This window comes from Melitaea cinxia, chromosome 1, assembly GCF_905220565.1.
Source record: "Melitaea cinxia chromosome 1, ilMelCinx1.1, whole genome shotgun sequence".
Classification (NCBI taxonomy): domain Eukaryota; kingdom Metazoa; phylum Arthropoda; class Insecta; order Lepidoptera; family Nymphalidae; genus Melitaea; species Melitaea cinxia.
In genome coordinates, this window is record NC_059394.1 from 8,836,159 (window position 1) to 8,855,045 (window position 18,887).

The 18,887-nt window shown below is 32.3% G+C and overlaps 1 protein-coding gene across 1 annotated transcript in view; it reads left to right on the top strand.

Moving 5' to 3' along the window:
- The window catches only part of LOC123669290 (lachesin-like), a 64,853-nt gene that overhangs the window by 35,277 nt on the left and 10,689 nt on the right, over nt 1-18,887 (top strand). Inside the window, exons 3-5 of the mRNA XM_045602903.1 lie at nt 759-944; nt 1,686-1,878; nt 11,567-11,695. Of these exons, the coding sequence (XP_045458859.1) occupies nt 759-944; nt 1,686-1,878; nt 11,567-11,695 (508 nt within the window). The remainder of the gene's footprint in view (nt 1-758; nt 945-1,685; nt 1,879-11,566; nt 11,696-18,887) is intronic.

Below are 18,887 nucleotides of genomic sequence, written 5' to 3' on the forward strand. Positions count from 1 at the left end.
AAAAAGTAGCGATAATGTTCACATGTTTAGTAAAGTGCACAAATTAGTGTTTAATGCACATATGCACTCTGTGTCTTAAGATTGTACATTTAGTCTTCTTTCGTTATAGCACTCTCTGTAGAGCACCCTTTTACGCACCCTATTATAGCAATATAATAAGACATTTTACAAAATAAATTCTATTAAACTACATCTAAAAATATTCCAAAAGGTTCTAATTTAACCGGAATAGTCTAACTTATAATATTTCTTGACATAAAATACATCACAGCGTCCAACGAAATGTATCTGTAATACTATATTTTCGTCGGCATTTATTCCTTTTTTGTTACGCGCTATGCAGGAAATTAGCTTCTATTGCGATGTCGACGCTTTTGGTAAAGCGGACAAAACGAGGGCGTTTTCACAGTACGCCCGCAGTACGCCTCATAGCGGCGACCAGACGAAAATGTAATTAAAAATTCCGAGAGCATTTTGCGAGGCGCTAGCAACAAGATAGTGTTGCCGGCGCTCGAGGATCGTTGTCATGACTGCCTCTTGGGAAGTATTCGCTTGTAATTAGACTTGTTCGCTATAAAAGTCTTCATCGCTTACGTTTTTTACAACAGCGAACGTTCTTCATCAGAGATAATCGGAACCGGTTTTATTTTATCTATCCTTGCAAGGATGCGGCACACAAGATTCTATAAAATGTCAATAAAAGTATTCTATTCAAAGCTTTCATGTTTAACAGTAGTCGTTCATATTCCTCGAGACAGGTTGCATGGATCAAAGCGGATACAAAGGCGATTCTGGCGATACACGAACACGTTATCACAAACAACGCGCGCTTGAGTGTAACACACAACGACTACAATACGTGGACATTGAACATTCGCGGGGTGAAGAGGGAGGACCGAGGACAGTACATGTGCCAAGTTAATACAGATCCTATGAAAATGCAGGTAATGCAGGTTTAATTATTAATATACATTTTTTTACTCTTTCTGATTCTAGGCCTTTTCGCAGTTTATTTAAGATAATAAATGTGTACACGCTTTTGTTATATCTTTGACATCTTCAGTCAAGGAAAATAGCTAGTACCTTCCAGGCTAACCGGTCAATACGCCTGTTAAAGAAAGCTTATTGTTAAATAAAATCTTTTCAGTTGTAATTTTTAATATTGTTCGCTAAGGAAATCGTCTTACTTTGCTTTATACAGCGTTTACCGGACTAGATATATTCCAATGCAGCTGAAGATTCACCCATCGTCATCTTACTCATCAAACGATGCCTCATGTGTTATTCTTTAAAAGTCATCAGTATTCATGATTATATGTGAATAGATTCAACATTCAAAGTCTGATTTTGGGGTCCGTGTAAATTTTTTTTAATGTCCATTTAAAAAATTAAGAAAAGCTAATTAAGCATATTAAAAAGTTTAAATTTCCGTGTTTGGACTTTTTTTTATTCACTTAGCAAAGTTTTCAAAATCAAAACTTAAAAAATAAGAAAATCAAATTAATAACATAAGTTAAAAATAGTGCCTCGTAAATGATAAAATATAACAAAATAGCACCAATCTTTTTTTTTCTTACAAGTTGAAAATTGAAACTAACAATGGATCTAGAAAGCGTCAATGGGCCCTAAAATTTTTTGGGCTGAAGAATAACTTTTATTTTTTTAATCTTGCAATATTTTTGTAGACAGCATTTTTAGAAGTGGTAATACCTCCGGATATCATATATGAAGAGACATCAGGTGACATGATGGTGCCAGAAGGAGGTTCCGCAAAACTTGTTTGCAAAGCAAGAGGATATCCGCCCCCAAAAATAGTGTGGAGGCGAGAAGATGGAGGAGATTTGGTATCAAGAGGAGGACCACAGGGGAAAACCAAAGGTACCTTACTACTTACTATACATTATATACTAATTAACGGTAAAGAAGCAATCAAATACTGTTTTACTTCTGCCAAATATCTCTAAGCTATTATTAAAATACACCTACCAAAAATATGTTAACAAGCCGCTTATCACTAATAGAAGAAAAATAAGTATAGCAATATAGTAAAGAACAAGGTCTACATAAAATAAATCATGAAATAACATAAAATTTATAGGTCTAGAATATCATGCAAATTTTATGACTAACCGTTTGCGTGCTTCGCCATTATTAATAAGGTACCCAAAGGAAGTATGTATATGTTTATACAGACAGATTATAATCATTATTTTAGTGGTTGTATTTATTTATGTAAAACATTTAATATCTTGTAAATCTTACAAATCATAATACAATAATAAATTAATATTTTAGTGCAGAGTTAGAAGAAATTAATATTTTAGACCAGAAGTTACAGTTAAAGCGTCTAAATAAATATTAGCAATCTGTAACGATTGTTTCATTAAAACTTTAAAACTAGTTAATTATGCAGACTCACACAGCTTACACGAGAGCTTGACCCTCAACACACGAGAACTTTACTACGCATTTAATAAATAGGTTAATCGAGTTCATACCCAATCTAGTATATTATAAAATTAAGAATAATTAAATATAAAATAATCGCTTCAGCCTGCAATGTACTACTGGGCATAGACATCTTTCCCCATTCAGCAGTGGGATGTTACAGGCTGAAGCGTGATACTTAAATAGTTCAAAATAAAAACTAGAACCTGCCATAAATAAAAATAAAAACTTATAACTCAACTCTAAAGAAGTTTAAGAAATAAGCAAGAAATAAATCAACGCTTAAATTATTCACTATTGAATCTTAGCAGTAAATCAGACCGCAGTACCTTGGGGAGCACCTATTACCATTCACACCGCCCTTTCTAATCCCGTGGGATTACAATCTCTTACCGCTCGGGAATAATTACTCACCTACCCAATTTCCACACTTGGTCGGAAAAGGTATCATAAAGAACTATCTTGTTTTTGACAAACGAGTGAAAAAAAAATTAACTGAACAAATAAAAGTAATTTTATATATGACGCATATTTTGCTTTATCCTATCACACTAATTTGCTTTGCTCTACTTTGCTTCGCAACTTTGGTCAAACGCGAGTCTTTCGGCTGCTCACACACATATTTAGCACATATTAGCTATTTAGGTATAAAAAGATTACATCCAGATTTAGTATCGGGCAAATAAGAAACCTAGAAGTGGAAAGCAGGGGTTTTGCGTTTACTACAATACAGACGAGTAATCCAATGTAGGTAGACGAAATAATAGCCAAGTAAGTACGCATTATTAGAGATAGCTCAAAAAGTACTCGTCAGATCTCGATTTTCGTCAGATGATCGAAATTTAAATGCCACCACACCACACGCCACGACCACATTACACATTCCACTTTTCAATTAATAAAAGAATCATCGAAATCGGTCTACCGAATTACACATAAAAAATTTTTTCAAAAGTTAGTGTAAAGTTTAGTAAGAGAAACATTTTCTTCTCATGTTTCCAACAAAATAATTTTCATTTTATGATTAAAGTTAATTACCATCATCGTTACTAATGTAAAAAGATAATAAATATTAAAAACATAATACTTATTGATATTACCATGTTCATAAAGTCAAAATATATCATCACTATCTTGAAGATTAACTCCGTAATATATGCGCGAAAAAAGTTTGTCTACTTTACGATATTGATACAGATCGATTGTTTATTAATTGTTTGTAAATACCATGCACTTAACGGTCTCCTGTAGGATGAAAATCCTGAGGAGCCAAAAGTAAATGAAAAACGAAAACATACCCCTAAACCAACGTTAGTGAAAAAGAAAATGTGGTTTTCGCAGCTGCAACTGTAACCAGTGTAAATTTATCTTACAAAAAAACTACTCGCCGCTATCATAAGTTTTAAGCTCGTAACATCTTTGGATTTTTTTTTTTTTTTTGATAAAGTTACCATTATTAAAATTACATTAGATACAATTTTATTTAAAAAAATAAATCAAATAATTATTAAAATTCGTCAGTAAGGTAGATTACATCAAAAATTATTAACGTATGCACAACTCATTTCGCACACATAATTTACCAAAATTTAACAATACTATAAAACTTTATACAAATCACAAAGAATTTAACATTATCGATACAAGAAACTCTAATTATACCTTGCTACTGAGGGGAATTCGTGACGAGTGGCAATTGGAAACTGTACTGACAGGGTGATTAATCGGCAGCTCCTACTTAACCCCACCACTATTCAGACCGCCTTCTGCCATCAGTCAATTCATTAAGCTAACAAAGTACTACTGGTAATGACTTCTAGAGAGGAACGAGCACTACTGAGACTAGAGAATTCTAATTTGTTGTTATTTTGAACCACTTTTCACTCACATTCTACATCAAAATATAATGGCGATGATTTAAATTTAGAGCAAATTAAATAATTTTTAGCTCATTTTAATTTAAAGTTTTCGAAGATACTCCACAATTTGAGATCAGTGCAAACTTTCTGTACCAAAGTTTTATATTAGCTAACGTCAGCGGCAATCATCAATTTGAGTAAAGAAGTCTCTAATTAAAGAAGCCGTTACAAGTTACCTCCATAAATTTGAGCATGAAACAATACAAGCTATCCATTACGCAGGCCAACGCTACTTTACAGAATATTCCAATGAGGAAACTTCGAGGGGTGTCCGACACGACAAATATAGTTTTTCAACAAATCGAGCGGCACTTTCGAATTTGTTACGACCAAGTTTCTCGGAAGTATGGCTGCATAAATCACTTACGACTTAGAATAGATTTAAAATACATTATTTTAACTTCGAACTTATGATACAATGCCGGCTGGCTCCTAATATTTACGGTACATATTTATGGTCCCTATTAATATGTACAAATATTAGTCTGTAGCTTATAATTGTACTGACAATTACTTTTGTTGCCAACAATAGAATATTATTCATAAATTTCTCCTTATTGTTTTACGTAAAACATGTTCCGGTGACAACGTCGTGTCGCATGCCTATTTGTTTCGTGTTCAACAGCAAATTATGTAGATAAGCGAATGAATGGTTGAAACTTTGTCTGAGACTGATGCAAATTAACTCTTCCATCTTTCTATTCAGCATTTTTAATATACTGCTCAAAGTTTTATGACAGGAACTATTATATTAAACGTTCTATTACTGGAATTTTTGAAATTAATTATATTTAAATATGGATTCTGACTGGCGTGACTTTTAGCCATGATAATATAATTTATTATAGATTAGTTCAAAATTTACAAACAAAATCGTCTTTAAATATAGTTTTGGATGTTATTGTTAGCTATGTACGGCATTAGAATCGTAAGCAGAACTGATGCAGGTGTACACGCCGGTATTTAATAATATTTCATAATTATTATTTTAATTTAATTAAAGAGAACATGTATGTTTGTAAAATATTTGATTCAAGTAAAATTTAGCTATACTTTGTGCTTAGTAGAATTGCCAATGTTCCAAAAGTACATTATTCGCCGTCGGTATTAAAAATAATATTATTAATAAGGGAATTGTTATACTAGATTTTAAATATGAAGTCAAATTTACGTAAACATTTTTAAAAGTATATCGGATTTTTTTTCAGGTTCTTTGCTTAAATACAGAATTTTATGCGAGTTAAAAAGTTGTTATTATATCCTCCATGGTGTTTGTAAGGTTTTGCATATTAGCTTTTGTAATTTGGTCCGATTTTGAACGTCGAATTCTACGTGAGAGACCTAATATTTGACATAGCACGCTACGGTATCAACTGTAAATTTTACGATTGAAATAGATTTTATTGCCATTGACCACATAGCTGTATTAACATCACATCATTATTATAAATTCTCAGACAAACTCAAAATATGAAACGGAGCCCTATTGGCCTCACTCATCATATTTTATCATGTACATAGGTCATAATTGTCTAACAGTTTAGTCGTTGATGGTACAGTGTTCAAATTTGTATTCTTTGTATATCTCACAGATTTAAAACTTTATCTATTCTCAAATTAATACATTTTTAAGCAGAATATATTTTTAAGGCAGCTCATTTTTAACCGACTTCCAAAAAAAGGAAGGTTCTCAATTCGATTGTATTTTTTTATGTATGTTACTTCAGAACTTTTGACTGGGTGGACCGATTTCGATAAAAAAATATTAACCGAAAGGTGGTGCATATAATTTGGTCCAATTTAAATTTATTTGAGATCTAACAACAACTTTTCGAGTTATATCTACTAATACCTTTTTACTTGACTATTTTTTCGTCGACCTACGTTGTAATAACTTTTTACTAGGTGTATTGATTTTGATGATTTTTAATTTAATCGAAAGCTGACGTTTATCATGTGGTCACATTTAAATTTCGTCGAGATCTGATTAAATTTTTTTGAGTAATCTTTGATAACGCATATTTACTTGACTATTTTTTCGTCTACCTGCGTTGTATTACTTGTCAATGTAATTGAAGTCGGTTTTTTCGTTTGCAAGCAAACACAATGATTAAATTTTTGTTATCTGTATAAGCTGTAAACAGTCTTTTGAAAAACCAACAACATAGACTAAAATGACAGACTAAAATATTTTAACTCTATACAAATGATAATAACAATTTATAATACTGCACTGAATAAATTCTAGATATTTTTAATGTTAGACAACATTCACTTTGCGTGTGAACGGATCACGGCGCCAGCCGCGTAGCACATTATCACGTAGCAAGAGAATAATATACCCAAAAGTAGCTACTAGACATACCCAATTTTTAAGAGCTGAGATACATATCACAGTAAGCACGTGTATACCATACTAGATTATTGTAGGTTGAAATCGAAGCTAATATTGACAATTTTATTTCTATTACTACATATTTATAGATTAAAATACCGAGCTCTTGTTTTCAGATAGATTCTGCCGTAAAAAGAGAATTCACAATATTTGAGTCGTGAAATTGTAACGTTCCATTTACAAAAATTTCAAAGAGTATTGTTTGTATTGTTATACATTTTATAGTATCTAACACAGATTTAAGAATTATTTCTTTCTTCAATCTATGGTATCTAATTACATATATTTATTTATTCATTGTAACATATTGTTACTTACTGTGACGAGAATATAAGGGATTACATATTTCTAATAGAAATAAAAAACAATGTTACAATATTTAATTTACAGAGAAGAATAACAATAATAAAAAGTAATGATTTTGACACTGTTGTTCTGTTTCGGTGCCACTTTCCACTTCGTTAATAGCGGCAATCAACAAATGAAACGCTGCTAGATGCATAATAATCTTAATATATATAAATCTCGTGTCACAATGTTTGTCCTCAATGGACTCCTAAACCACTTAACCGATTATAATAAAATTCGCACACCATGTGCAGTTCGATCCAACTTAAAAGATAGGCTATATTTTATTTTGCTATATTATGTTATTATTATATTTCAGAAAAAAATAAGGTGATACGAAGTTCGCCAGGTCAGCTAGTTAATTATAGAAAGCTATCTAACAATAATACTAACTAAAAGTATACTTTTACAAAAAAAAAAAAAAATTAAAATCTTCTGTATCCGCTGAAGTGGAGCTAAGCTTATACTCTTATGGTGTTACGATCACTATGCTTTCAATCACGATAACTCCTTTAAATGTAGAAGAGACTATTGCAGAGCTATTATGCCACAAAATAACTTACTGCTACAAAAAAAACATTATAATATATTGTGTATTTATACCATTTATCTTCTAACATATTTTATTTAAAAATTTCAAATTCCGTTTATAAAATTAAATATATAATATTAAATGATAAGTGGACTTAAACACTTATGAAAAATAAATTAAATAAATCCTCGATAAAAATAGTTCTATCGAAAAACTATTTACGCTGTAAATATGTATAACTAAATATTTTAAATAGTAAATATTCATATACCGATGTATGTCTCGATCCCAAACCCACACAGAAATTTGCACAATTTCCTTATGTAAGTATCTTAAATGAAGTTTAATATTAAGTAAAAAGTTTCATTCGTTAAGATGACAGTATCGTAAATTTGTGTTGTCTGTAGACACGCTCCGCCCCGTGTCCGAAGGGTTTGAGCATCACTTGACTTGTGACACATCGACAGGCCAAGTTTATTCAACGACCCGTCTTGAAGAAGAAGCAAGAATTACATAGAGTAGCAAATAAAAAATAAAATACAAAAAGTGTGTGAAAATATAATTCACACACGTCAGAAGTGATACTAGATCGTTCAATAAGTCCCGAGACTAACCTGGAAATGGCGCATATATTAAAAACTATTTTGATTTTTAAAAAGTACTGGCTATCAATACAAGAATATGTGTCAAATTTTTAAAAATGGAACAATAAAATTATTGATTTTGAAACATTTAAGTGACGCTACGGTTGTAATTTCGATACAATGGAAAAAAAAACGAGTTTCGCGTGTTGATAAAACATTGTTTTTTAATGGGAAAAAATACCGTTGAAGCACAGCAATGGCTTATAAAATGTTATGCAAGATCAGCTCCCTCTAAAGCAACCATTTGTCGGTGGTATGCCGACTTCAAACGCGGTCGCATGGACACCAATGATGGGGAACGCTCAGGTCGTCCAAATGAAGCAATAACTCAACAAAATATTAACCAAGTCCTCAAAATCGTATTGGAAGATCGGAAGGTAAAAGTGCGAGAAATAGCCGAGATAGTGAAAATTTCAGCTGGTAGTGTTTTCACTATTTTACATAAAAATTTGGCCATGAAAAAGCTTTTTTCTAAGTGGGTGCCGCGTTTGCTTACAACTAATCAAAAGGAACAACGTATCAATGATTCAGAGCGATATTTGGCGCTGATGAATCATATTAAAAAGGATTTTTTACGTCGGTATGTAACAATGGATGAAACCTGGATATACCATTTCACTCCGGAATCCAATCGGCAGGCAGCGGAGTGGAGAGCGGCTGGTGAAAGCCGCCCGAAGCGTCCAAAGACTCAGAAATCGGCCGGTAAGGTTATGGCGTCTATATTTTGGGATGCGCATGGAATACTTTTCATCGACTACCTTGAAAAGGGGTAAAATATAAATAGTGACTATTACATGTGCTTATTGGAGCGATTGAAGTACGAAATTGCGGATAAACGGCCTCACATGAACAAAAAGAAAGTGGTGTTTCACCAGGACAACGCGCCTTGTCACAAGTCCGTGAGAACGATGGCCAAAATTAACGAATTGGGCTTCGAATTGCTTCCTCATCCCCCTTATTCGCCAGACTTGGCCCCCAGCGATTACTGGCTGTTTGCAGACCTCAAAAAAATGCTTCAGGGTAAGAAATTTGACTCAAATAGTGAAGTTATCGCAGCAACGGAGGCTTATTTTGAAGCCAAAGACAAATCGTTCTACACACATGGGACAGAAAAGTTAGAAAAACGTTGGAGGGACTGTATCGCTCTTGGAGGAGACTATGTTGATGAATAAAAATTAATTTTATAAAAAAGACCTTTTTTTAGTACTTAGTCTCGGGACTTATTGAACCACGTGTTACTTCAAAAAAGTTGTGTTGCAATTTTTTCTATCGACGATGATCACGGTCTCGTGAAAAAGGTTGTAAGCGCCATACAAAACACGTCGCTTATGAGTAAATAGTTATGTTCTGTTTCATTCTTTCCTATACCCGAGTAGAAATTTTTTCGTCTTCCTTAGAAGGACCGGACCAGGCATGCCTAATCAGGACTAGATAAGGCACGTAACGCAGATGATTGGTCTGGACCTGATCAGGATGAGATGAGATTTTCTTCTATATACTAAAGTGCGTTTAAAAACATTAATAGCGTGATTCAGGCACAGTTAGCGTAATTTTATTTCAGGCTATCCTGATCTGGACCGGACCGGGTCCTGATCCAGTATGCCTTACCATACTTTATTATATTTTACATCAGGCTATCCTTGTCTAGACCAGACCTGGTCCTGATAGAGCTTGCTGGATCTGGCATGCCTCATTCTATCCTGATCCGGTCCAGATACATGATCTGGTTGAGCCTGACCTTTTCTCTAGTCGGGTACATTTATGTCTATTTTTTTATCGTGTTACGCTTTTAAAAAAACAGCTACGAAAACAAAATTAATTAAATAAATCACTATAGCACTTGAATATTAGTAAGTAGGTAAGACAAAATCATTTTTCCAAAAATAAAAGAATCGATTTATACGACCTTTGCCGCGTCATGTACTTAGTAACCAAAAATATTGCAACAAAATATGACTTAGTAAAATTGAAAAATGAATTAATGGTGATAATATTAGGTACTAAGCAACATTACAGTTTTGAAATTAAAATTTCTTTACTATGCAAATAAATTAAATATCTCAAATGGTGATTGACTTTACAAGAGCGTAGATACAAAACGTTAGCAATTTTATTTTATTCATTCTATATTATTTCTGAAATGAGCACTAACCACTCCATTCAATCGTTACTCCGCTATTGTTTGTTAACGAAGCGTGGCACGCCGGTCGACCGAGAGCTCTACACTTTAAACCATCACTCCCTTCGACTCCTTCGAAAAATATTGCCCCTCTTTTTATCCTCTTGTTTGAATAATGCCTGTAAACGTACTTCGGTGCCATTTGAGCAAGGTGTCAGGAAAACAGCTTGAGTACGAACCGCAAACCGCACTTGTTTATCAAAGCCTGTCTACTTTGGCGTTTCGAAGTGTTTTCTGGGACTTCTTGGTAAAATGTAAAATAAACACCGTACAGGTTAGCGTTAAAATATTTGTTTTTAATTCCAAGGTTAATGTATAAAATGGTAAAAGAAATTTTCTAACGGATAGTAAAGATTTGTCATATACATGTAATGTCGTCACGTTACTAATATTTTTTTATACCTATTTAAGGGTAGTATTAAGTTACAAGTATTACAAATGCTACAATATGATTTCTATTTAACGTAGACTTATTAATTTTTAGTATATCTGTTTTTGTTTTAACGATTCAACTTGTAACATCCCGCTGCTGGGCATGGGCCTCTTTCTCCATGTAGGAGAAGGATCGGACCTTAATCCACCACAGTGCTCTACTGTAAGTTTTATGATAACAACAGGAACCGACCGCTTAATGTCCTCTCCGTGGTACGATGCGGCACGGAGCGGGACTCGAACTCGCAAGCTACCGGTTGCTAGGCGCGCACATGGCACACGCACACAATACACAACTACACCAGCGATGTTGTTAAACAAATTGTGATAAAAAAACTAGTACAAAATGGATTACTAAGTTAACATAATAAATGTTATATTAAATTATAAGTGCACAATTGTTGTATTATATGCGAATCAAAGAGTTTTAACAAATTAATGAGAGTATTAAAAAAATAACTTACTATCAGATAAAAGGGGCACTAGCAAATATTTATTTGTATCAAATATTTCAGGATAATTATTTTGAAATAATAACGAAAGTTAACGTAACTAACGTTTTGAATATTTTTTTTTTATTTAGTAAATAAAATTTTGTTTAATTTTAAAGAAAAAGTGTGGTTACGTAATGATTATATCTTTATATTGATAACCATTTTCTTTCAACAGTGATGTCGCTCGAGGGGGAAATAGTAAACTTAACGAAGGTGACAAGGTCAGAAATGGGAGCGTATCTGTGCATCGCGGCGAACGGCGTCCCGCCTTCCGTCAGCAAGAGGATCATGCTACACGTTCATTGTAAGTGACTATTGCAGATACATTCTGAACATCCAAAAACAAATTTGGATTTTTATGTCCACAAATAAAAGTATTAGTTTGGAATATTTGAAAACAAAACATAACGGCAAAATGATATTGTTTGATATTCTCATCGGTCATTCTCATACGATGAAAATATTTGTTGTACTTTGATTATAATTTATTACTTAGTTTATTTGACGTCACTAAATTAATAATAACAATTACATCACGTCTTCCGTCTTAAATCTTACCCTTCAACCAATATTAATTTGTCGTCAGTGAAATATAATTTTTATGACAGACATTGGGAAATAAACGAATTGAAACATTATGAATTCAGAACATGAATCGATTCATCCAACGATAAAATCTACTCACCTGCGTGTAGTACCAATGAGCAAAAAGCCACGTCGCGAACTCACTTATCAAAAGATCTCGAAGGCTAATTTATAACAGAGTTATTCAATGCTCGGTTGGTCGGGACGTTGGAACTACTGGGCCCGGCATCTCAAACACGTAAGCAATTGGGAGATTTTCGTGTTATCACGTATCATCTTCAATGCGTGCCCTGCATTTGAATCGGTTCAGGAGCGCGTGTACTCGAAATGTTTAGTACTACTGTTTATATATAATTATGATATTCAGTAACGAATTTTACTTACGTGTAAATTACATTTTTCTTTTTGTATTCGCTGTAAATAAATACAGATCAGCTTATAGATACATAGCTTTATAAACATAACTAAAAGTAACTTACATTATCTATATCAACTTGGTATAGCCGTACTAAAAATTGACAATTTTATACGTGTTATATATATATATATATATATATATATATATATATATATATATATATGTATGTATATGTAATATATTTTATGTTGTAATCTGCTGACAATTTTGTTCTTTTAAACGAAATCCGATGTATATCTATTTTGAGATATCCATAGAATATATCAAATCCAACGAGATTGTTTCAACAAAAGCGGAAATAACCAGTTCCACAGCGGTAAAACTGTTATGAAACAACTATTAACGAGCAGAATACAGCCAATGTCGTAAAAATGTAAAAGAGGTCTCATTTTTTTAAAATTATCAACAATGCAGTAAAACTCTATAACAATTATTTTTTTCTGCGCTACGAGTATAATTCCATTAAATTTTACAAAATGGAACAAACCATTCAGGTATATGAAAGCAAATGATAAATACATTCTCTTCGGGTAGTTGATGACTAAATTGAATTAATATTTCGTCTCTACAACAATAACTTATTGAACAATTGTCAAAATGAATAATGCTCAGTCACATGCACTTTAATCTTCCATTCCAATAATGCATCTTTCTCAACGGATATCAAATCCTTGCGAATTTAATTTAACTAGTTAAAAGTAACTATTAAATAGCTGCATGTTTTATTGCAACAAAGGTAGATTAAATCCATCCAAATCTTTTCTCATCGTTCAATTTACCTAAAAATATTTATTTACAATTATAATTATTTATAATCAACTTAAAAAATATATTCTACTCAAATTTTCGAGAAAGAGATAAAAAATTATGTTTTTGTAAAGTTGTCAAAACTTTGATTTGTCAACTTATTTATATGAAAAAGCTGGAGATAGTCTCAATAAAATGTATTAAATAAATGAGGATTTCATAAAAAGCTTAATTTTTTTTTTATAATGGTTGGAAATATGTATTAATCTGCTAAGGTTGATTTACGTACTAAATATTTTGACCTGATAATTTTTATATTTCATAAACTACTGATGTTATAAAATAATTCTTTACCTATGTTTAAAAAAGTAAATGAATGACTTGAAGTCTAACTTTATGTCACCAAATTCAACTATGGACTAATCAATGTATTCGTTGCAAAATTTGTCTGATACGACCAATCTACAAGCGATCTTCTATATAAACAGCAAGAAGTAATAATAATTATTCAATCAAGCAAAGACAATATTGTAAAATATATTATCAGTACCATCCAGTATAACGATCCATCATTGTTTGTGAAACTCATATTTTTTTTCAAACGTTCAATCATACCTGCATGTTAACTCTCAAGGGTGCGTCTTCATCCACAGATGGTAATGAAAGTTATCTCCATAAGCTTTTAACTGTAGAGATATAATTAAATAATTAAAAATGCTATTAGGTATGGAATAATAATTTCACAATCTTATAGCCTTATACCGTTATATTTAAAGGAGACTAAGTCACTACTAGCATTTAAGAAGTATGTAAAGAAAACTACCTTACTGAGACTGGAGACGACAGGAACGAGTTTTTGTGGTAATATCTTTTGGTCTCAGAATTTATTATGAATATTATTAAATTTAATTATAATATTTTTGTTTATTTATTAGTTTATAATAAGGTTATGTATTACGTATATATTTCCATGTAAATTTGTTATATAATTGCGCTACCTATCCTGTATCAAGTTTGATATATTTTTTTATATAACTTGGTCGGCAAACAAGCGTACGGCTCACCTGATGGTAAGCGATTACCGTAGCTTATAGACGCCTGCAACATCAAAAGCATCGTAAGCGCGTTGCCGAGCCAATTCCCAATCCCCCAGGAGCTCTGGTCCCCTTACTCACCAACATTAACACAATACTGCTTGAAAACAGTATTATTTAGCTGTGATCTCCTTGTAAGGTCGAGGTACTACCCAGTCAGGCTGCTCCATATCTTGAGCAGAAAATTCCTTCAGTGCCCTCCCTCAGTTATTTATTAAATTTACCCTTCCTTTACTTCGGTTGTCTGGAAGAAATGGCTAAATGACTATTTAAGTCATAAGTCCGCCCATTGCACTTCACTAGCTGTAACTATCTTAAAATATGTTTAAATGTGTAAAATGTAGTTGTGGTGTACAATAAAGTATTAATAAATGTACTTAATCTCCGTATATTTATAAGTTTCAAAAAAAACTAATTTAGAACATTATCTCATTTGTTTTCCACTATATTTTCACGTACGTAAGTACTACGTTTTTCCGTAATATTTCAACTACGTAAAACCAGAATACATTTTCCGATTCCATTTGATATAATTAAATCTACCGTCAATTGAAATCTAAACTTCGGTCATTCATTTAATTCAATTCACCGCCAGCATACTTTTCGAACGTTAATTAACTGTTCTAAATTCATGAATTGCTTCTGTCCACTTTCGGTTTTGGTTCAATATGTGTAAAAGTTTTTCGAGGCTTTGGCCACTGCCGATTCGAACGTTGTCGTCCGCTACGTATTTGCATTCAGTTATTGCCAGTACCGATGTAAACACTCGATTGATTGAGCTGGAATGTGTTCATACTTGTTTATTAAAATACATATGTTAAAGGATGTTATTTTATAAAATGGGAAGAAATAGAATAACTTGATTTGCATTAATAAAATATATTTATCAGAAAGCAATGATATGAATCATTATTTTAATTAATATACACATGAAAATAAAAATATGCATAACTAAAATATGCAAGAATATCTCCTATTATTTATGTAATGCAGATAATTATTATCAATGTAGTTGTTGTAAAACATAGAAATTCATCAACGATAATGAAATTGTTTATGGACGCATATAATACGATCTCAAAAAAAAATATATAATAATAATAATAGACGCAGGATGTTTTAGTGACAACTTGGAGAAATTTACTTCATAGAAAGCGCAATTTCAAGCGAACAAACAAACTATCGCCTGAAACCTTTCGACTCAGTTTAATTACTTTACAAAGAATGCGTCGCGTTCCCTGAACGAGGAGACAAAATTAACACCCTCAAATATTTAATTTAAATTTCCTTTCCCGAAAACGAATGATAACAGCCTATCACGCGAACCTGCGGACGCCCTACGCTAACATAAAAACATTTTTCGAACCGGTAGGAGTGAAGCAATTCATTTGTAACAGTAAGTGCCTCGTAACGCGGTGAGTTTCTTTTAGTTGATTCACTGGAGCCTTCAAGAGGGCAGGTAAATGAGTTTAGAGAAAAGAAACGCTCCAACGAAGTGAACAAATCGTAATCAATTACCTCGAGTCTCTTCGTTTAATCTAAAACAAAAGTTTTCTTGAAGATTATTAGGTCTGCAGGTTCATCATTAATGCTGATTTATAAACCAATTTAAGGTGGACAGTATAATATTTAAGAAATGTTTTAATACATAATAATGAAATACATTACCATTGACATGTACAAATCAAATGGTTAAGATTCTACGTATAAGGATAAATTCCGAGTTCTATGGTACTGTAAATATATTTAAGAAAATGTGTTTAAACTAACAAATACGTTTTCGTTAAGCTAGCAGGAAATCTCGATAAAATCTCAAGGTAGTGCTGACTACAAAACACCGAGATCCGAAAATGGCGTAGCGTGTGCGCCGCTCTGTTAATCAAACTGTCACTTCAAGAATTCCGCGCGGAATCCTACTCGAGAAAACTCCCGGAACTTTGATTGCTGCGGATAATTCTGTGCTACTTACATCTTTGAAAAATTACTAATCATATCAAACTTTTTTTGACCTTGATAACTTAGAAAATTATGAAAAAAAAGTGGGTGCGTATAAGGTACACACGTCTCGTTTATATTTATACAAATCTCAAGCTTTAAATTTCTGTTCCAGCGCCATCGACAAAAACGTTGCCGTTTCATCCGTAAAAATTTTACCCTCGTGCGCCTAAAGTTTCTCTTCGATAATACAAAATCAATAACCATCGTCTTTAAAAGAAACTTTTACTATTCGTTATCCCAGTTTAATTAATAAGCCGAAAGCTATTCTTATTGGCTCTTAAAGTTATTAATTACAACAAAAATTCTAATCGTTCAGATTTTGTGCGCTAAATTGGCCACTTGAAGTCGTAAAAGCCGTCCAAAGGATCATAATGACGGTCAAAGAGAGTAACCGCAAATAATCTGCGATGTAAGGCGGATAGAGAAATTTCTTTGCTTAATTCACCCTTAACAGGCTTAAAGAAATTTATCAAGGTGATTGCTTGTATTTTTATTTTATCGACTAAATATTTTATCCAGTTGATAAGTAATAGTATAACTTTCTACAAAAATATTTTTAAATATATAAATTAATTGAAAGAATCTTGAAAACGTAACTAAAATCCGTTTATGAATTGCTGAGTATGTTTTATATTATATCATGTAATACCGGGAAAATGTACCCAGTATAACAATACAAGTTCCTTTAGATAGACGCTGAAAAATCCGTCATTAAACTTGTAAACTGATTTATTAACTTTATATGTATGATGTCTGTCCAATGTGAGTCCAAATATAAAATATATAGAATTAAATGGAAGAATTAATAAAATAATCCTAAAGAATATATAAAATAAAACGTAATTTCTCAATATATTTTTTTTTTTATAGTAAATCCAATATTTTTTTTTACCTACATTTTGTTACTTTAAGTAACGAACAACTTTAATAACGAACAAGATGTGATAACAATGAGACGCAAGTTTAATTTACGAACAAACCGTTAGTCCGATGAAAACGCAATCCAAACACAAGGAAACCGGTCCTGGGATAATATTCAAAGTAAACACCTGACAGACGCAATGGAATTTTACCACGAAGTGGCTGAGCTATGTTGGAACAAACAGAGCGAGTAAAACTGTAAATTTATATTACTTTAATTAAAATTTTCATTGTCGTTTCTGTACTGTTTTTAATTGTTAATTTTACTATTAACACTAGTGAAAATGGTTTACATTTATTTGTTTATTTGACAACTTATTTATATATTCCGTTTTTTTGGAAGAGTCTTATTTGGTAAACAAACCCCTGTCAATTGTAATTCACGTTTTGTTCCGCGTTTATCACTCACTTTCACAACACATTAGCTTACGGGCATTTTTAAAACTACTATTTATTTTACTAAAAACAAATATCAATTTATCATTTTAAACACATAAAAACTAATAAATACGAATTTCGAGAGTACAGATAACTAATATTTTTGAATGTAACATTTCAATATCTTTTTTTTAAAAGGCAAATAGGGATGTGGTCATAATATTTATAGAGGTGAATGAGTATAAGTGAATGAACAGCATGAGCGATAAAATAGGCCATGTTCTTTAACTATATTTAATATTTTCACGAATTATAATTTGTTAAATAATGTTACCGTAAAGCGATTTGTTATTAATTTGTTTTTTTATTATTAATTGTTTTTTTTTCTTTTTTTATGTTGAGCGCAAAAAAATGATTACAACATAATGCAAATGTCATTTTTTTATGGTAAAGTGTTGATTGTAAAGGCTTTATTTTATATTATGAATATTTCTGAATATCAATTTCACTCTGAACTGATATTAAAGTATACCACGTAGCAATCAATGGCTTAAAAGTTTACTGTAGTTTACAGAATTTTTTTTTGTTTACTATTTAAGACTAAAAAATAGAACACATAGTCAAACACTTCTACATAGATAAAAAAAGGAAGAAATAAAAACAGCAGTACAAAAATAAAATGAAACAAAAGATAGTTACACTGACAGCATGCAAAGGCGGTCTTATTGCTAGCAATCTCTTCCAGACAACCCCAGACTTATGTGTATTTATATGTTTGAACGTAATAATTTCAGGCTCTATCGGATTGATTTTATAATTCCTTTGCTTGAGATATCCGGTTCAAGGATAAAAACTATGAAATATATTATTAATAGATTAAACTTGTATGCACCTACTTATAAAAATACACGTGCTTAACTTTTGCCTAAGTGACTTACTCATTGTCACTGAGTCTGTCATTTTCGAAAACGCACGCATGCACGCATTCAGCCTGTAAAATCATAGCTGGGTATAGGTCTCTTTCTCCATGTATAAGAAGGATTGGAGCTTAATCCACATCGCTGCTCCACTGCGGATTGGCGAATATACCATGAGTAACGATCGCTACCAGGTATACCGGGACCGACGCCTTAACATGCTCTCCGAGACACGTGGGGAGACACCCACAAGGACTGCATAAACGCCCAAACCACGGCAAACATCTGTATGTCCAATACAAATGTTTCTTATGTTCGGGGGTCGAACCCACAACCGCCAGCGCAACAATCACAAACCGACCGTGCGTCAAACTGTCACAACTTTCTGTATAGAGAGAACTAATTAAAATATTGATGTATATAGGGTAGTTTCGAATA